Here is a 20862-nt window from a genome sequence, read left to right on the forward strand (position 1 = left end):
GCAGGAGGTGCAGCGCCTGCCTCAGAGGTTGCCTGTGAGCATCTTCTTCTCAAAGGGATTTCATCGTCGTTGTGAGGTTGTGAGGTTTTTCTTCTTCAGGAGTCGCGTGTCTCCTCTGGTCCTGGTTCCATCGGTCGGGTCGGGTCCTTCTCACCCGGAGCTCCGAGGCTCATTAAAGCAGCGCCGCCCTCCGGGGAATCCCCCTAGAAGCAGCAGCCCCTATTGATCCCAAAACCCAGAACAACTGAAATATAAATGAAGGATTCTCACCGAGGAATCCTTTGTCCTATCAGACACTTTCTCCTCAGTACGCTGCACATTTGAGACTGCCGTGTTGTTTTAGTTCATTTATTGGGGAAACATCATTATAAACGCTGCTGAAAGCAATGCATTCATTATCTGATCACCTGACAAACGATTAGATTACACAGAAATACGACGTAATGAAGACAAACGGAACCTGCATTCGCTGTTCTCTTTAATTTAGACGTTTTGGCAATTTCTCTCATCTCACATTGGTGCCTACAGAAGATGATTGAAGGGGGGAAGAGACACAAAGACGTTTAATAACAGGACGAGAGAGAAATGTTTATACAACGAGGAAACACGGCAAATGGGGAAAAAGCACAGTGTTCACGCATGAATGTTGATACACACGCAGGCCATGAATAGCACTGGATGGAGTGGAGCAGCACTACTAGGATTATTATAAAAACCTGATGAAAAAAAAACTAAACAGTCAAGCTGATTTCCATTTTTATACAAGTTATGTTTTCCCTCCTTAACAGCAGAGAGTTACTGTTATTATTTAATTCTTCATGCACAAATAAAACACACAAAAACACTACTGAATAAACACCAGCTGCAGGACCCCAAATCATTGTGAATAAATAAGAATAAAGTAAACCCACTAACTGTAATAAATAAGTCAATAGAGGCTCTTCCCGAAGCCTCCGGCTGGTTTAACGTGACTTTAACGCACTTTCATTACCAGGAATGTGTGTGTTTAGTGTGACATTGTGAGTTATTTGTGTTTAATGTGTGTGTCCGTGTGAGAGGGGGAGAGAGGGAGGGGGAGAGAGGGAGACCTACCCTGAATGGAAAGGCAGAGCGACACAGACTGAGAGCGAGTGGAGGGGGGAGAGAGAGAGAGAGGGAGGGAGGGAGAGAGAGGGAGTCGCCATTGCTGTCTCTCCGCTGAGAGGGAGGGAGGGCAGCGGGGGAGAGGAGCAGGTTTCGGCTTACATCGCATACCTCTCCGGACGACTCTGCAACTCGCCGGACCGCTCGGAACCGCGCGGGACTCCCCCGGCAGCCGAACCCGACGCGGCACCGACCGGGACACCGCGAGGACCGTGGATGTTAACAGACGGAGTTTGGCTCCCTCTCGCCCGGTGACGCGGGGACGCTTTCTCCTCTCTTCCCGTGGTATGTGGATCCGGGAGCGACCATGTTACGAGGTGGGTAGGGGAATGTATCTGGCGCTGGGATCGGGACTTCCATTAGCGGCTTCTTCTTTTTTGCCAACACTCCTGGGGTTTTTTTTTTTGGGCGAAACGTGGCCACTAAAAATGATCGATGCGCCGATAACGAGTGTTTTCACGTCTAAATGAACCAGTGTGCGGCTTCTTCTTCTTCTTCTTCCTCCTCTTTGGGAGCTTTTCTCCCGCACGGAGGCAGGCTTCGCCGTTGCTATCGCTAGCTAGCAGCGATGCTATCGCGGCTAGGCTAATGTTAGCTCATCGGGAATTGGGAAAGGTGGGATTTTTTTTCTCCCTTCCCTCCTCCTGGAGCAGCAGGGCTGAACCCGGCCCGGTTCACGCACCGTTCCCCGGGGAGGAGAAGGAGGGGGGGGGGGGGCAGTATGAAATGCGGGGGCTGCGAGGGTTCGCTGCGGTGCATCGACGCATTAACACGTCCATCGATGTAACTCAAACCGTAACTAACGTGAACTCATTTACCGTAACTAGAACTCACTTAAATTCCCCGGTAGTCCGCCCCCCCCCCCCCCCAATAGTTTGATCCTTTAAATGATACCGCCCCGCTTCAGTAGGGGTAATTTTAACGGGATCAAACGGAACATGACTTTGGTAAATCCACAGCTGACTGACACCGCGGACCCGCATTGGACGCGTTCCGAGTCTTTCTGGAAGTTGCTGGGTTTCCAGGTAGTGACGTCAGGGTCACGTCCAGGTGCGTGTTATCGCATGTGACCTCATTAACCCGGGTGAAGGTGTATCACACGCCCCCCCCTCCTCCCCCCATAGTGTAACGCACTGATTGAGGACGGCGTGACGTTATTGGTGTCGTCATTCTGCTCTTCTCCATCGTCCCAGGCAGGTCCGCTGAGCTGTGTTTGCTATCAGCTGTCCCGCTGGGGGGGGTATTGAGGGGGGGGGGGCTGCTGTTGTAACGCATCGCTGTGGATGTTGTTGCCCGTCGGCGTGACGCGTCACACGGAGCTCACGTGTGAAGGAATGCTCAGCGTGTATTTTCTTGTCGCATCGAGTAGCTTTTGGATTGATCTGAATAAACGACACGTATTCACATCCAGTTCAACTTCCAGTCGTGGTGCTGAATGTTCTGGGGGTTCTGCTCCCAGTGGCTGCAGGTGGGGCTCAGTGGGCCTGTGAACTGCTCCTTACATCATCCACACCTCAGGATGAGTGTGACGCTCCTTCAGGCCTGGACCTGACTCAGGAGGAGGAGGAGGGGGGGGGGGGAAATCTTTCAAAGTTACCAAGTAGTTTTTTCCCAAGTTGTGATTAGAAAGCCATCGATTTATAATCAAAGCTTTTTGCAGCGACGAAGCAGTTTAGCTAAGAAGTTGTTTGGTGAGTTTAAACGAAGAAAACATGAAGACTGACATTTACCAAAGTTGTTTTGTTGTATCGCGATGGCGGCTTCGCTGACATTTAAAACCGCGTTACGCAACAGTGACGGCGTGAGTGTATATTAATAAATAATTAAAAGTGAGGCCTGATAAATCTTGTTCGGGGCAAAGATTGTAGACACTTTTTTTCCTCCTTTCCTTGATTTAAAAGAAACCCAAAGGAAAAAGCCCACCGAGCGCCTGTTGTGTTTCAGGCTTAAGCGCGTTTAGTCATCTCTAAAAGCAGCTCGCCAAGTGATACCTTAATCCCCCCCCCAGTCCTCCCCCAGGCCCCCCCCCCCCCTCCCCCTGCAGCCACTCAGCAAACACAATACTCGGGATGCACCAGGCTACTTTTATCTATCACTTTGTAATCAGGGTTTCTTGTACAGTGGACTGTCAGTGCCCCCCCCCCCCCATACAGGTGAACATTCATTCAACAGTGTTGCATAAATGGATGGGAATGAAGGGGTGGGGGGGGGGCTGCAATAATCTGTTGTTTAGTCCATCAGCACCAGGTTAATAGGTTTTAGCGGTTTGTAATCGATGTCTTTTTGCCAGTAAGTGCTTTTAAATGCTTCTTAGTAACAAGTTGATATCAGAAACAACGACATTCAGGTAGAGATTCTGCCATAAATCGGAGTCGCTACGTTGTCCGTTCACACGTTAAATAAAGGTTTGGCTCTGCTTTCACTTTGGACTTGACGTAAATCAGTGAACAAAGACAACAGGAAATGCCTCGCCTGTGAAGGTGCACATGCACAGAGCCTCACCTGTACACCAGCTCACTTTGCCCCCCCCCGCTTCCTGCCTCAGTCAGGTGTGGTTCACGGAAGCGGTTGTGTTCATGAAAACCCGACGGACCTGCTGGTCGGTTTGCTTTGTGGCTCCGTGTGAGCGACGCAGCGCTCCTTGTTCTAGATGAACTTCTCCTCCAGGTAGTTCCCCACAAATGTGCAGCTCACGAGATAAAAAAGGGCAACGGGGGGGGGGGGTTTGATCCCACCTTCTTTTGGATGATTGAATTCAGTGATCCACGTGACTTAGGCTCTCACATTCCTCGAGGCTGCCGTGGATCCCTACGAAGGTGACATCATCGCCCCGAGGCCCCGGGCCTTTGGCAAACAGTCGGGCGAGTCCAAAGGCTGCGCGGGGGGGGGCCTCGGATCCCAGCGTTTGGGTTTGCGGGCGATGGGTCGTCGCTGAATATCCGTAGCGTCAAAGGGGAAACGCTTTCAGCTCAGCTTGTTGTTAGTGTGGAGCAAGAAGCGCACCGACTCAGTTCCTCAGATAACCCCCAAAAAACTGCCAATTAGGATTAACAGTCGGGGAGAGAGCTTGGTGCAAAAGGTACTGGGAGAGCGGCGAGTAATCGGGATTACACGTTTAGCCCTGATCACGTAGCCGCGGGCCGTGCCCACGGCGGCGGATGCGTGAGCTGATTTATTTCCTCTTGTTTCACTCTCACAGCGAAGCAGATCATTTCTAGGTCAGTGGCCGTCAAAGGGCCGGAGTCGCACGCCATTTTTATCTTGCCTCCTCGGCACAAATTGGTTGAAAGAGCTTCTTTTTCTCTGTGACAAGGATTGAGTTACTCTCTCCTTTTTCCTCTCATACATACGTTGTTTTGTCACACTTTTTTTTTTCTTTTCAAAAGTTGCAGTTTTTTAACAATCATCGCATTTAAGAATGTCCCACTAATTATGCCAGTGCTTTTTTCTGCTCTAATAGATAAAAAGGCAAATTAAAAACCTTTTATTTAACTATTACTGTTTTTAGGGGATTATTTGGTCCTGCTCATGTGTGATAATGTGCACCTTTGTGTAATTTGCTGATACCTGTTTGATGGCTGATTAACACGTGGGATTAACGTGGGATTTGTTGTTTTTAAATTCACAAAGCGTGCACACATGTACAGTAATGTCCCCGGGGGGGAGGGTGGGGGGGGGTTATGCTGCAAAACATTGAGCTAATTATATTCTGCATGATAAGGAGACGGAAGTGTTTTTGTTTGTGCTGCCTTTTTTATCTCTTCCTAATTGTACATTCCGTGTCCTGCAGGCAGGTGAGAGACGGAGGAGCCGGCAGTTCGATCCCGTCTCAAAGGAGAGAAGCTGAGAGCGACAGAGGCCCCTGACCCCCACCGAGGGGAACTCGACGCGCCTCCGTGCCACTGATGAGCAGAACTGGAATGATAACTTGACCCTTTTTTTTCCTGGAAGTGACCAAGCCAGCGATGAGCGGGGGGATATAATGGCCAGGAACAAGGATGCGCGGCCCCCGTCGTTCGCCGTCAGCGTGGTCGGCCTCTCGGGGACGGAGAAGGAGAAGGGGAACTGCGGCGTTGGCAAGTCCTGCCTGTGCAACCGGTACATCCGGCCCAATGCGGACGGCTACTACTCGGAGCACACCTCGGTGCTGAGCACCATAGACTTTGGGGGGCGTGTCGTCAACAATGACCACTTCCTGTACTGGGGAGAGGTGTCCCATCGGGGGGACGACGGGCTGGACTGTAAAATACAGGTCATCGAACAGACCGAGTTCATCGATGACCAGACTTTTCTTCCTCATCGGAGCACGAACCTGCAGCCGTACACCAAGCGGGCGGCGGCCACCAAGCTCCAGTCGGCGGAGAAGCTCATGTACATCTGCACGGACCAGCTGGGCCTGGAGCAGGACTTCGACCAGAAGCAGATGCCCGACGGGAAGCTGAGCATCGACGGCTTCGTGCTCTGCATCGACGTCAGCAAGGGCTGCAACAGGAAGTTCGACGACCAGATGAAGTTTGTCAACAGCCTCTATTCCCACATCGTCAAGTCGAAGAAGCCCATCGTGGTCGCCGCCACCAAGTGCGACGAGTGCGTGGACCAGCACCTGAGGGACCTGCACGCCTTCGTCGCCGGCAAGAAGAACCTTCTGCTGATCGAGACGTCGGCGCGCTCCAACGTCAACGCCGAGGTCTGCTTCAACGCCCTCATCCAGCAGCTGGACAAGACCAGAGGGAAGCCGAAGACGGTGTCCTACCTGGAGGCCTACAAAGTCCAACGCCAGCTCGTTGCCTCGCTGACGGACAGATTTGAGAAGCTGATAGTTCACACCGTGAGGGACTACCACGTCACGTGGAAAGCGGTGATCAATAACATGAAGGGCCAGGCCGACTACGACGACTTCATCACGTTGGAGGGCTCCCGCAAAGCACTCGCCATGTTCACCAAGCACATTGCACAGCTGAAGCAGGAGCACATCAGGCGGCGGAGGGAAGAGTACCTGACGACGCTGCCCAAAACCCTCAACAACCTCCTCAATAACCTGGACGAGGTGGAACACCTCTCCTGGCCCGAGGCGCGGAGCGTGATCCGGAACCGGCCTGATTTCCAGTACTGGTTCGTGGTTCTGGAGCAGACGCCCTGGGACGAGACGGACCACATAGCCGTGAGCGACCGCAGGATACCCTTCGACCTCCTGGACACGCCGGACGGAGAGCGAATCTACCACAACCACGTCCAGCACTTGCTGTCTGAGAAGAGACGGGTGGAGATGAAGGAGCGCTTCAAGAAGACGCTGGACAGGGTTCACTTCATCAGCGCGGGGCAGCCGTGGGAGGAAGTCATGTGCTTTGTCATGGAGGACGAGGCCTACAAGTACATCACGGAATCAGATAGGCGGGATGTTTACTGTAGACACCAGCAGGAAATAGTCGAAAGGGCCAAGGAGGATTTTCAGGAAATGCTCTTTGAACACGCCGAGTTGTTCTACGACTTGGATCTGAACGCCACCCCCAGCTGTGACAAGATGAGCGAAATCCACTGTGTGCTGAATGAGGAGCCCAGATACAGAGCCCTGCAGAAGCTTGCCCCAGATAGAGAGTCTCTGCTTCTCAAACACATTGGCTTCGTTTACCACCCCACCAAGGAGACGTGCCTGAGTGGGCAGAACTGTGTGGATCTGAAAGTGGAGCAGGTTCTAGCCAACAGGCTGGTGCAGCTCGACCACGGGCGCTCTAATCTCTACTATAACAGCGCCAACGTCGATAAGATCAACCTCTGCCTCCTGGGAAGGGAGGGCCTCTCGCAGGAGCTGGCCAATGAGATCAGAGCTCAGTCCACAGACGACGAGTACACCCTGGACGGTAAAATCTACGAGCTGGAGCTGCTCGCCGTGGACGTCAACTCCACGCTGCTCTTCAGCCACACGTGGGTCGCCACCTTCAAGCCACACGGCTGCTTCTGCGTCTTCAACTCCATCGAGTCCCTCAACTGCATCGGGGACTGCATAGGCAGGATCAGGGCGGAGATGGCACAGAGCAGGAGGGAGCGCTTCGCTCAGCCGCTGCCCTTCGTCCTCATCCTGGCCAACCAGAGGGACAGCGTTTGCAAGAACATCCCCATCCTGAGGCACCAGGGCCAGCAGCTGGCCAACAAGCTGCAGTGCACCTTCGTGGACGTCCCCCCCGGCGCCTTCCCGCGTAAGTTCACCGAGTTCCAAGTCAAGCAGGGCCTCCGCGCGGCGCTGGACGGGCTGAAGCACAGCTTCGACGTCCTGGCCCCGCTGCCCTCCATCAAGGACATGTCGGAGACGGACCTCAGGATCGTCATGTGTGCCATGTGCTGGGACCCTTTCAGCGTGGACCTCATCCTCTCGCCCTTCCTGGACTCGCACTGCTGCAGCGCGGGTCAACCCGGCCAGAGCAACACGCTGATCCTGGACAAGATCATCGGGGACAGCAGGCGCAGGATCCAGGTCACCGTCCTCTCCTACCACACCGCCATCGGCGTCCGCAAGGACGAGCTGGTGCACGGCTACATCCTGGTCTACTCCGCCAAGCGCAAGGCCTCCATGGCCACGCTGCGGGCCTTCCTGGCCGAGGTGCAGGACGTGATCCCCGTGCAGATGGTGGCCATCACGGACAGCCAGGCGGACTTCTTTGAGAACGACGCCATCAAGGAATTGATGACGGAGGGGGAGCACATCGCCACGGAGATCGCCGCCAAGTTCACGGCGCTCTACTCGTTGTCGCAGTACCACCGGCAGACGGAGGTCTTCACGCCCTTCTTCAACGAAGTGCTGGAGAAGAAGCCGAACATCGAGAGCTCCTTCCTGTTCGACAGCTCGTCGCGGGAGGGCCCCGCGGGCGCCGGCGAGGACGTGTTTCCCACCTCGCCCCACAGCCACTCGCCCGCCTACCACAACGCCTATTACCCGGAATCCGACGACGACAACGAGGCCCCCCCGCCGTACAGCCCCATCGGCGACGACGTGCAGCTGCTGCCCACGCCCAGCGAGCGGGCCAAGTACCGCATCGACCTCGAGGGCAACGAGTACCCGGTCCACAGCACGCCGGTCGGGGAGCACGAGCGCAACCACAAGGTGCCGCCGCCCGTCCGCCCCAAGCCGCTGCTCCCCAAGCCCAACGTCAAGAAGCTGGACCCCAACCTGCTCAAAACCATCGAGGCCGGCATGCGCAGCAACCGCAGGGCGCCGCGCGGCCCGCAGCACGGCGGCGGCGGCGGCGAGGACCCGGAGGCGTCGGACAACTACGCGGACCCCGTGGACACCCTGCTGAGGTCCAGGGCCTTGCACAGCGACGACATCTACGCCGTGCCCGACGACGCACACAGCCGCCTGGTCAGAATCAGGAACTCCTTCGGCGGGCTGCACGGCCCCCACGGGGGCGGGGACGAGGAGAACGGGTTCGACAGGAAGTCTCAGGCGGGGCGGCGGCCGTCCAAATACAAACATCGCTCCAAGATTCTGTTCAGCAAGACCAAAGCCTACCAGAGGCGGTTCCAGTCGGACAGCGAGGGGGAGGAGTCGGGCCCCGCCACGCAGAAGAAGAAAAAGGGAAGAGCCCACCGGGGCAGCGAGGAGGACCCGCTGCTCTCCCCCGCCGACCCCTGGAAGGGCGGCATAGACAACCCCGCCATCACCTCGGACCCCGAGCAGGAGGACAAGAAGATGAAGAAGAAGAAGACGCCCAAGACGCCAAAGGAACCCAAGAAGGTGAGTAGATGTGGTGGCTGCAGAGTGTTTGTGTGTAGTTTGATGCTGTGAAACCGTGTGTGAGCCCCCGACTCCAGACAGCCAATAGGAAAAGAGCCTGTGTTTAATCTCAGAGCAAAGGCCTTTATCCTTTACAGCAGCACACACACACACACACACACACACACACGAGCGAGAGCCCTTATTATGTAAGACAATTACTGTATGTGTGCACATGTGGCGTCGCACTTTACTGGAGAGAAACACAAACGAGACCAATCAAACGGCGCCTGAAACCTTAGAAGCAAAAGTTAACAGACTCACTCCTGAGAAAACACACACACATTAGCAGCATTAGCATTAGCATTAGCACTCTGAAATATGAACACGATGCTCACTCAACACGGATGTTTAACATTTGCCGTTTGAAATGCTGCATCTGGAGCAGCAACATCTGGTTTTGATGTAAAATGTTTGTGTAGTAAACATTCTCCACTAGTGCTGTTACACAATCTGTCAGAGGCGGGTCACCGAGAGGACGACCCCAGGGCACAAAGCGGAAGGTGCTTGGTCGCCGTCCCGAGCCGCTGTCGGCATGACAACACTCACAGCATCAAAGCCGCCTCGTTAGCTTCAGTCCCAAATAACGGTTTTGTCTCTTGTCTTCTTCTTTTCTTCTTCTCATCTTCCCCCACATGAACCTCCCTCCGGTGTCTCCGTCTGATCTATTCCCCGACCGCCCTCCTCCTCCTCCTCCTCGTCTCCATCTCCTGCCTCTTCTTTACTCCCATGTGTCGTCTGATTCTCAAATTCCTTCCCCCTCTTCTTTCTACCACTTATTTCCCTTCACTCCCCCTCGTCTCACCCCCCCCCCCCCCCCCCCCCCACCTGCTCTTGTGTCTCCTCCATCGTCTCTTTTTGGATTGTCTCCTCTAATCTCTCCTCTTCATTTCTAACTTCCTGTTCTCTCCCCTTCGTCTCCTTTTCCTACTCTCCCCCATTCCTCCTTTTCTCCTCCCGTCCCCCTCCCCCCCTTTGTCATACTCTCCATCCTTCCTTCTGCCCCGCCCACAAACCTTTCTAGCCGAAATCCTCCAAGCCCCCCAAGCCTCTGTACCCCCCCACCCGGAGAACCTGGGAGAGCAACTACTTTGGCGTCCCGCTGCAGAACCTGGTGACGGCGGACCGGCCCATCCCGCTCTTCATCGACAAATGCGTGGACTACATCGAGCGCACGGGTGAGTCCCGGCTTTCCATTGGTCCCTCTCCTCCTCCTCCTCCTCTTCCTCCTCTTCCTCTGCGTCCAGGTGGTGCTTTGTAAACCCCGTGAAGGTGCAGCCCCGTTTGTTCTTACATGCGTGAAAGCTTTGTTGTTGTTTTGCTGTGAGGATTTCCTCTCATGTTTCTCCAAAGCCAGTGATTATGGGGGAGGGGGGGAAGGGGGGGGGGGTTGAATCAAACTATTGGTAGATTAGCGCCGTGTTTCTTCTGGTCTGTCGATGCAGTTCAGAGCGTTAGTGGCAGGCCGTTTGATGCCCCCCCCAACTGAACACAGGTTACAAAGTGAGACAGCAGAAGGTCCCCGTGATCAGAAGGAAAGATCTTGATCCCCGATGATCACCACGAGGTTCTCGCAAGAACATGCAAGCTGCAGGACGTGTGGACAGGATCCGTTGGAACGTGAGGTTCTGCTGCTCGTGGTTTTGAATCATCGTCAAGTCAATATTTGGATCTTTTCTTTGACAAAACTAGATATTTGGATGTGCTGCTGTGGCTGATTTTGGTTTGCGGGAAAAGAGAAAACAGGTGTTACTCTCCTAAAGGTTGCAGGTTCAAATCTTCAGGTCAGAGCGTTTTTTTTACTCCCTGGCGTCCCAGCAGTGGTGCAGATGCCCCCCCCCCCCCAACGGTTCCAGTGTCCCTGCAGAGAGACAGAAGCCGAGTTCTGGATGAGTCCTTTGAGCTTCACTGGCTGTGCATTGAATCCCCATTTAAATATGTTTTGACATTTAACATGAGCCCCCCCCCCCCACATTGAGGATTAATCCTGGCGCTATGTGTGTGTGTGTGTGTGTGTGTGTGTGTGTGTGTGTGTGTGTGTGTGTGTGTGTGTTGGAGCTCCTTTAAGTCCGGATTTGGATGTCGGCTCCAATTTTAACAGCTTTCTCTCCTCGCTGTTTTATTCTGGAACTCTGCGATAAAAGAAGGACGCCGTTTGCTCTGTTTCCTGTTCGATGAATGAAAAGAGGTCAGAGGATCTTTAGAGGAAACGGAAGCCTTGAAGGTTCCTGAAGAAGAAATGAAGGGTTTTAAATAAAAGTCATTGGACAGATGAAGGTGTTGTCGAGGTGACGATCATTATTTCTCTTTGAATGATCGTGGGGGCATCACCTCCGAGCCACCTTCTACTACCCAGAATGCACCAGGGCCATAGATCTCTGCTCCGTGCTTTTACCGTTGCGAGAAGGAAAAAAAGAAGAGAGAAAATAGCTACAGGAAAACATGGAGTGAAAAGAGATGCGCATGGAGGAGGTGACACTCTAAAGAGTAATGCCTCCCCCCCCCCCCCTGAACTCGAGTGGGCTCCTGCTGCTCCCATCCGGCCTCGTAGTGATACCTACGGAATCTACACTGTTCATGTGGGAGGAGGAGGAGGGGGGGCGCGATAAAGACAGACGTCCACGTTGTCTCTCTCCTGGTTCTTAATGTTATGTGTAGAGGTTTATTTTGTGTGTAGCGTTTGTATAACATTCTGAAAACAAAACAATGAAAGATGACGTCCCGATGTCCAACGGTCCCTGAATCCGACGCGTCCACAAAGCTTTAAAATGAAGAACTATAAACTTCTGATGTCGTCCTGATTAATAAGCAGCGCTGCCATGAATAATTACCTGAGTGCTCACTGCTGCACATTCTTCTCATTTATTATGCGGCCTCTTTTAGCACCAGCCGGCTTGTTAAAAATACATCTTTTTTTTCAATTTTTTTAAATAAATAAAACGTCTCCTCGGTGAAATGCAGGCTCTCCTGTTTCCTCCGTCTTTGGTTCAGCACAAATTCTGCTGACAAAAAAAAATGGATGAAGCCCCCCCCCCCTCTGACCCCCCCAGGCTCCAGTCTGCAGTTATTTTGATCGTGAATAAAAATTCATGAAAATAGGTCTACGCGTCGTGTGTGTGTGGATCCCCTTCCTCCTGGAAGCTGAGAGACGAACCCTCTTACACTAGTTTTATATTTCTCTGCTCCCTGGAGACAGGAAGTATTTAACTTGGGCGGCTTGGGCGACATGTCATGTGACACACGTTTTGTCACCTGACCATCTTGAGGGCGGTTCTTCACCTCCAGTGGAGATGAAGAACCCTTCACACATGACACTTTTTTATCCAAACGAGCGAAACACAAAGAGATTTCCTTCATTTCAGGGGCAGAGTTTTTTTTTCCGAAGCCCCCCCCCCTTCTTCCTTTCTGCCCCCCCCCCCCCCCCCCCCTCTCCTCTCTTAAGGGACTCTATGTGAGGAGAAGATTAGGCCGATCAGTTCTGGCCTCCAGCGTGTGTTTGTGCAGCAAAGTATTATGAGGGAGATGGAGGAGGCCAGTTTGAGGTGTTTGTGTGTGTGTGTGTGTGTGTGTGCGCTTTTGCCCCCCCCCCCCCAGCGGATTGTGTAGCGAGGAGATAGAGAGTGCGATGCCACCTGGCTCCAAGGCAGTCATCTGGTCTAATGGGGCTAGTGTGTAAATGTGTGTGTGTGTAGATGAGTGTGTCCCATGGCTGTGTGTAAACTTGTGTGTGTCACGTAGCTGTGTGTGTGTGTGTAGTGGCTGTGTGTAGATGTGTGTGTGTGTGTGTGTGTAGATGAGTGTGTCCCATGGCTGTGTGTAAACTTGTGTGTGTGTGTCCCGTAGCTGTGTGTGTGTGTGTGTGTGTGTGTGTGTGTGTGGATGAGTGTGTCCTGTGGCCGTGTTTGAGCAGTCCGGTCCTCCATTAGTCCGCCTTGAAAGCCCTTATGTTGCCCTTCTATCTATATATATATTTATATATGTGTATTTATTCATCTGGCGTGTTGTCGGCTGCCAGCGACCGCGTGAGGAACAAACCGGCGGCGGAGTGGATCCTGGGGGGGGGGGGGGGGGGGGGGGGGGGTTAATGTGTGAAGTGGAGCGGGATGAGCCTCGGTGTAATTGGGGCACCGTGGATCCGCCATCGAACAGACGGAGAGAACCTGCAGCTGAAGATGCCAAGGTCTCCTCCCTCCATCCAGATGTTCTTCTGCTGAACGTCTGCAGATGTTCTTCTGTGCTGCAGCTCATGAATAAGACCTGACGGTCCAAACGGACCAGCCCTGGTTCCTTCCATCGCTCGGTGCAATCCTACGTTACCGCTCCACTATGAACGGGATGTAAAGATCAGTGTTGCCATGGTTACCGCCCATCTACGGTGGGACCAGCTAGACGACCTCGAGCTCTGATGTTACCGGCCAATCAGAAGCAAGTATTTCCTTCAGCTGTCAGTCAGACTCATTTATTTCAGTCTTTGGCACATTTAGTGTTTTGGTGGCGTTTGAGTTTCTCACGTTGCGGATGAACCTGGTCGTACAGCCGTCACGGCTCCTCATTGGTCGGTGATTCTTATGCCCCCAACAGCTGGTTGAATTCAAGACATGTGACCGTGGACCCGGTCTGAGAGCAGAATGGGAAAAATAAGAGAATTTAAGGGGGGGGGGGGTCCTGTAACAGCTGGACCCTGCAAGTGGAAACCTTCTGAGAGCCTTTGACCTCAGAGCACCTTGCTGCAGACCACACACACACACACACACACACACACACACACACACACACACAGCTGACTGTGTGTGTGTGTGTGTGTGTGTGTGTGTGTGTGTGTGTGTGTGTGTGTGTGTGTGTTGGTGCAGAGGCTTTCATGAAGGTCACTTTCTCTCTCTCCTCTTGATCCCTTTACTTCTTCCCTTCTTTCCTTCCTCCCTTACCTCCTCATCCCTCTCTCCAGGCTCCTGTTAAGCCTCCTTCTTCCTCTCCATTTCCTCCTCAAACTACATTACATGTAAATGATTATTTGATGTTTGTCACAGATTCATGTTAAAGACATTCGAGCTGTTTTTCCATCGTTCATTTATTTCCTTACATAACATATGAGTCCAACCTTAATTCATAGTTATATATAGTTTAATATTAGGAAGTTGAAGTATGCTGTATGCTGATGTAAAATGTACATTTAGCGCTCAAACTCTATTGAAAGCAAAGCCAGGTGAGAATGAATAGAGGGATGGAACAATTCAATTCAATTCATTTTATTTTGTATAGCCCAAAATCGCAAATTACAAATTAGCCTCAGAGGGCTTTACAGTCTGTACACATGCAACACCCTCTGTCCCCAAACCCTCACATCGGCACAGGAAAAACTCCCCAAAATATGAAAAAACCCTTCAATGGGGAAAAAAGGGAAGAAACCTTAGGGAGAACGTCAGAGGAGGGATCCCTCTCCCGGGATGGACAGACTGCAATGGATGTCATGTGTACAGAATCAACAATGTAAAAGATGTACAATACATTCAATTTCTCTAACTGAAATGATACAAGTAATTGCAAGTAGCAGAAGAGGTGTACGGCAGGACCACTGCAGGGACAACCTCCATCAGATCGAACCACCATCCACAGAGGCTTCTGTGGGGAGGGAGAGCAGAAAGATGTTGGTTTTTGATGACAGTAATATGAATCATATTTAAAGTAATGATGATGGCAGCAGCAGGTTTCAGCAGAGCCATGAGCCAGGAGTCAGAACCGGGGTCCGCACAAAACTATGATCAACAGAGGGCATCCGGTCATTTTTCAGTTTGTGTGTGTCTTGTTACCCAAGAATATTAAATCATACTCTCTCTCACACATACACAGTCATCACTTCCACTTGTGTTAATTTAATGACTGACCCTCCACACAACCAGGGGTCAATATAAATCAATACAGGCTGGTGTGTGTGTGTGTGTGTGTGTGTGAGTGTGTGAGAGAATCGGCAGCAGAATGACTTCTAGACCAGAAAGCTCAGCTAAAGGATTGTGGGAAACGTTTAGTTTTTGTTTCCTGTGGGACGATAAGAAGAGAAAAGGCGAGCTGTTACCTGCTCACTCGTCTCCCTCGTAGGAGTCGCTGCACGTTGGGCGTCAGACGGCATTCTGTGAGGAGCACGGGGAGCGGCCCTCTGTGGATCATGTGACCACGAGCTAACGCTAGCAGCAACACAAGCAGGGCCTTCTGGCTCATTCATTCATTCATTCACTCACTCACTCACTCACTACTGAGACCATAAACTCTTCTTAAAGACGTCTATGGGACTGGAGGAGTCGCCCCCTGCTGGTCACCACACATAATGACGCTTTAACACACTCACTAATAACCAGGTATAAAATATCTATCGTAATCTCTGCTGGGACTACTTTCAGCGGCGGATGAATCCACGTATTTGTCCTCAGAATAAAGCCCAGGAATGAAGCCTCTTCCATCAGGAGGTTGGAACTGGTCACCTCAGTCGGGAGGTTTAGTGAATTCACATAGACGAGTAAACTCCTTGATGGGTCTTATTTATTTATCTTCATCTCTCTGTTGTAGGACATTTAATGGGATATTTGTGATTAATTAGGAGGAAAAATATTGTTTAGATACTTTTCATCTGTTCAAAGTTTAAAATGAGGAGTTGTGTCATCCATCATTGTCCACACACACACACACACACACACACTCTGCCTGATAGAAACACACACACACACACACACTCTGCCTGATAGAAACAGCGTTTTATTCAGTCTGCTGTTAAGAGCTCATCTGCGTGCATGAAGACCGACACCAATGAACACACAATTTACATGAATCCTTAATCTGAATTTACATAATACTAACACACACACACACACACACACTGCAGTGTGGATGACCTTGCAGCGGCGACAGCGCGGAACTACAACGTGTGTGCGTGCGTGCGTGTGTGTAATGGCTCTAATTAAGAGACTCTGTCTCTGTGCGCTGGTCTGAGATCAGTCATCAGGTGCCATCTGGCTGCAGGAGACACCAACAAATGCTGCTCTCAGACCAGCAGCACGAAGCGGTTTATTCGCCGTTGGTGACGATGTCACATGTTGATGACATCATCGCGATGGTAAATAATCAACGGCTGGTGTTGTTGATCATCTCTAATCTCACATTAGTGTCGCTTTATCTGCAAAGAATAAAGACATATTGTTATTTTATCATTTAAAGCTGAATCAAAAGACTCCAAATGATTGAGGCTCAAATAGTTTTTACAGAATGCAAACGTACTTCATGAGGATCAGCTGGTCTGCGTCCGCCATCTTTAACGACATGGTCTCAGTTAACGAGTGAAGAACCGGATGTCCTGTGTGTCTCTGCAGGTCTGACGACTGAAGGTCTCTATCGGGTCAGCGGGAACAAAACGGACCAGGACAACATCCAGAAGCAGTTTGATCAAGGTAAGAAAGTAACGTGAAAATAACGGAGCACGATGCTACTGAATGGAGATCATGGACCATAAACCCATGTTCTCAATGTTCACTGAGGGAATAAATCCAGAGTGAAGTAGAGTCATTTTCCATAGACGTCTATGGGAGCAGAGGAGTCGCCCACTGCTGGTCACTACACAGAAGTAGAGTCATTTCCTCATAGACGTCTATGGGAGCAGAGGAGTCGCCCCCTGCTGGTCACTACACAGAAGTAGAGTCATTTCCTCATAGACGTCTATGGGAGCAGAGGAGTCGCCCACTGCTGGTCACTACACAGAAGTAGAGTCATTTCCTCATAGACGTCTATGGGAGCAGAGGAGTCGCCCCCTGCTGGTCACTACACAGAAGTAGAGTCATTTCCTCATAGACGTCTATGGGAGCAGAGGAGTCGCCCACTGCTGGTCACTACACAGAAGTAGAGTCATTTCCTCATAGACGTCTATGGGAGCAGAGGAGTCGCCCCCTGCTGGTCACTACACAGAAGTAGAGTCATTTCCTCATAGACGTCTATGGGAGCAGAGGAGTCGCCCCTGCTGGTCACTACACAGAAGTAGAGTCATTTCCTCATAGACGTCTATGGGAGCAGAGGAGTCGCCCCCTGCTGGTCACTACACAGAAGTAGAGTCATTTCCTCATAGACGTCTATGGGAGCAGAGGAGTCGCCCCCTGCTGGTCACTACACAGAAGCAGAGTCATTTCCTCATAGACGTCTATGGGAGCAGAGGAGTCGCCCCCTGCTGGTCACCACACAGAAGTAGAGTCATTTCCTCATAGACGTCTATGGGAGCAGAGGAGTCGCACCCTGCTGGTCACCACACAGAAGTAGAGTCATTTCCTCATAGACGTCTATGGGAGCAGAGGAGTCGCCCCCTGCTGGTCACTACACAGAAGTAGAGTCATTTCCTCATAGACGTCTATGGGAGCAGAGGAGTCGCCCCCTGCTGGTCACTACACAGAATGACGTAGAAGAGTTGAACTCTGGGTAATCGTCTTTTAGTCAGTGAGCACTGTGATGAACATCACTGGACGATACGGCTACAAATGACATGTCAACGTCAATCAACTTCCCGCTAGATATATAATAACCCCCCTCCCGTCCCACCCAGATCACTGCATTGACTTCGTGGCGATGGACGTGGCGGTGAACGCTGCCGCCGGAGCACTGAAGGCTTTCTTTGCCGACCTCCCCGACCCGCTGATCCCCTACAGTCTGCACCCCGAGCTGGTGGAGGCCGCAAGTAAGAGACACAAGAAACATGGAGACAGGGACACAGGGACACAAGGACACATGGAGACAGGGACACAAGGACACATGGAGACAGGGACACAAGGACACATGGAGACAGGGACACATGGAGACAGGGACACAAGGACACAAGGACACATGGAGACAGAGACACAGGGAGACAGGGACACAAGGACACATGGAGACAGAGACACAGGGACACAGGGAGACAGGGACACAGGGACACATGGAGACAGGGACACAAGGACACATGGAGACAGGGACACAGGGACACATGGAGACAGGGACACAAGGACACATGGAGACAGGGACACAAGGACACATGGAGACAGGGACACAGGGACACATGGAGACAGGGACACAAGGACACATGGAGACAGAGACACAGGGACACAGGGAGACAAGGACACATGGAGACAGGGACACAAGGACACATGGAGACAGGGACACAAGGACACATGGAGACAGGGACACAGGGACACAAGGACACATGGAGACAGGGACACAGGGACACAAGGACACATGGAGACAGGGACACAAGGACACATGGAGACAGGGACACAGGGACACAAGGACACATGGAGACAGGGACACAAGGACACAAGGACACATGGAGACAGGGACACAGGGACACAAGGAGACAGGGACACAGGGACACATGGAGACAGAGACACAGAGACACAGGGACACAGGGAGACAAGGACACAAACGAGCTGATGGTCTCAGACATAAATGATGACATGGAGGTAGAATATTTAAACACGGATTAAAACACGCGTGTAGTTTTTCGACTCTGCTGGTTCTTTCTTCTTCTTCTTCTTTTTGTCTCTCTGTCGTCGTCACAGACCATTTGACCTTTGACCCTGTGAACCCAGGCAGGAAATAAGTCGTCTTTAGTCGGCCATCTTTGTAGTTTAAATGGACTTATTTGACCTCACAAACGTCGCATCATCTGCAAAGTGTTCACAGCGCTTCACTTTTTCCACATTTTGTTGCCTTTTTCCAAAATGATTTCAATTCCATTTTTTCCTTAAATAAAGTATTAATTTAGTAGGTAACACAATGTTTGATTATAAAGTGTGTGTGTGTGTGTGTGTGTGTGATAGAAATCGTGGACTACATCGAGCGTCTGCGGGTCTTGAAGGAGATTGTGAAAAAGTTTCCTTCCGTTAACTACCAGGTGTTCAAATACATCATCACACACCTGAACAGGTAAGACTCACACACACACACACACACACACACACACACACACACACACACACTTTGTGTACTCTTCATCATCTTCATCCTCTCTGACTTTCTCTCCTTGAGTTCTGAGGCTCCTGATTGGCTGAGAGTGTACCTGCAGCTTGTTGACCCCCCCCTGTCCCCCCCCCCCAGGGTGAGCCAGCACAGTAAGAGCACCCTGATGACGGCGGACAACCTGTCCATCTGCTTCTGGCCGACGCTGATGAGGCCCGACTTCGAGAACAAGGACACGCTGTCCACCACCAAGCTCAACCAGGCCGTGGTCGAGTCCTTCATCGTGCAGAGCGACTACTTCTTCCACGGCGCCGAGGTGGCGGAGGGTGGAGGGGGGGAGGGCGCGCCCCCCCCGGCCCCCCCGCAGCACTGCCACAGCATGGTGGAGGCGCTGCTGCCGCTGCAGCTGCCCCCCCCGCTGCAGCCGCAGCAGATCCAGCACCCGCTGCACCACGAGCCGCTCATCTAGCCCCCACTTGGGGGGGGGGGGGGGGGCATGGGAAATACAAGAGGGGGGGGGCTCATGTGACGTCGGCTCATCCCGGATTAAAGAACCACACGCCACCATTTTTCTTTTTCTCTATTAGGAGCAAACAGTTTGGGATCCGACCCCCCCCCCTTAAAATAAATACAATAAGACAAAGTGGTCCGTTACTAAGAAACAACACAAATTGTTGGGAGGGTGCAGCGACCCCCCCCCCCCCCCTCCTTACCCTCATGATATAGCACACGTATGCCCCCCCCCCCCCCCATAAAACCCCCCCATCACACTCAGTCCATCTAAAGGGAAGTAAAGACTGCAACATGTGAAAAGATCACGAGACCTTCGACTGATTTCAGCTAAAGGAAACGTTTCTGCTCCTCTTCCTCCTGCTCCTCCTCCTGTTGACCTTTGACCCTGCAGTCGGTCGGTAGGAGAACTTTCAGAAGTCAAACCTGTGAACTCATTGCAGAAATATATCAACTGTGGATGTTTTTTTTTTTTTTTTTACCTTTGACCCCTCTTCAAGGACAGCACATGCACGCTTCAGGTCAAGATCGACTTCATGTCTGTTTGCGTCGTTTCTTTTTTTGTAACTGATTTCTACGTGTGTGTGTGTGTGTGTGTGCGCGGGCGTGCGTCTGAGGTCTGGTTTTAAGCCGCTTTTGTGGGGGGGCGTGGGGGTCAGGAGGGAATCAGAAACTATGGACCCTCGATGACTGACAGGACAAGTAATGGGGGGGGTCAGGTGACCACTGTGTCCCGTTAGGGGGCGTCGCCGTGCTCCTCACTGCTCCATAAGGCCGCCTCCCACTTCTTCAGTTCCACTTTCATTTTGTTGGAAACTTTAAAACAAAATGCATGTCTCTGTTTTTTTGCCACTTAGTGAGAAAAAATAAGTTTAAAGAAGAAGAAATTAAACACTTTGTTGTGTTCAGATTTGCATCATTTGATCTGAATCTTTATTTTCGGGGCTTTAACGGGAACATTTCCACTGAAAAAACTCTTTTTCCATCATGCAAGAATTTAGCTTCTTAATCATATTTTTGGTTTATATGTCGAATAGTTTTCCCTAAAAATAGAGGCCATAAATATAAAAGTATATATATATAAATATATATATATATATATATGTAAATGTGTCGGGGCAGAAGCTGCTGATGAAACACAACGAATCCGTCATAAACTACGATCCTGTTCCTCTGTGGTGTGTGTGTGTGTGTGTGTGTGTGTGTGTGTGTGTGTGTGTGTGTGTGTGTGTGTGTGTGTGTGTGTGTGTGTGTGTGTGTGTGTGTGTGTGTGTGTGGTTTCCTTCATCGATGATTTGAGGTCAGCTGAGCGCCGCGTTTGTTCATCACGTCTTTGAAGGTTTTCTCGCCACTTTAAAGGTGTTTTTGTACTTTGGTAAAAAAACAGGACGTTAAACAATAAAGTTTCAGCGATGCGACAAATTAATATTTGGAAATAACTTTTACTCTTTAAGACTCTCGGTTTTATCGCAGCTCATAAAACACAC

General features: G+C 51.4%; 1 protein-coding gene across 3 annotated transcripts; it reads left to right on the forward strand.

Annotated features, from left to right (window-relative positions):
- The first annotated feature begins 1063 nt into the window (after positions 1 to 1063).
- On the forward strand, positions 1064 to 19354 carry arhgap5 (Rho GTPase activating protein 5). 3 transcript variants are annotated; one of them, XM_037486119.2, is made up of 7 exons: positions 1064 to 1460; positions 4934 to 8872; positions 9936 to 10089; positions 16267 to 16344; positions 17481 to 17612; positions 18727 to 18832; positions 19004 to 19354. In XM_037486119.2, the coding sequence occupies exons 2-7, from the start codon at positions 5126 to 5128 to the stop codon at positions 19332 to 19334; spliced, it is 4548 nt and encodes a 1515-aa protein (XP_037342016.2). In that variant the 5' UTR covers positions 1064 to 1460; positions 4934 to 5125; the 3' UTR covers positions 19335 to 19354. The 3 variants fall into 3 exon arrangements, with proteins under 3 accessions (XP_037342016.2, XP_037342017.2, XP_037342018.2); XM_037486120.2 differs by having other exon boundaries at positions 1064 to 1428; XM_037486121.2 differs by lacking the exon at positions 1064 to 1460 and adding an exon at positions 2059 to 2193.
- The last annotated feature ends 1508 nt before the right edge of the window (positions 19355 to 20862 follow it).

The sequence above is a fragment of the Pungitius pungitius genome, chromosome 14, assembly GCF_949316345.1.
Source record: "Pungitius pungitius chromosome 14, fPunPun2.1, whole genome shotgun sequence".
Lineage (NCBI taxonomy): Eukaryota > Metazoa > Chordata > Actinopteri > Perciformes > Gasterosteidae > Pungitius > Pungitius pungitius.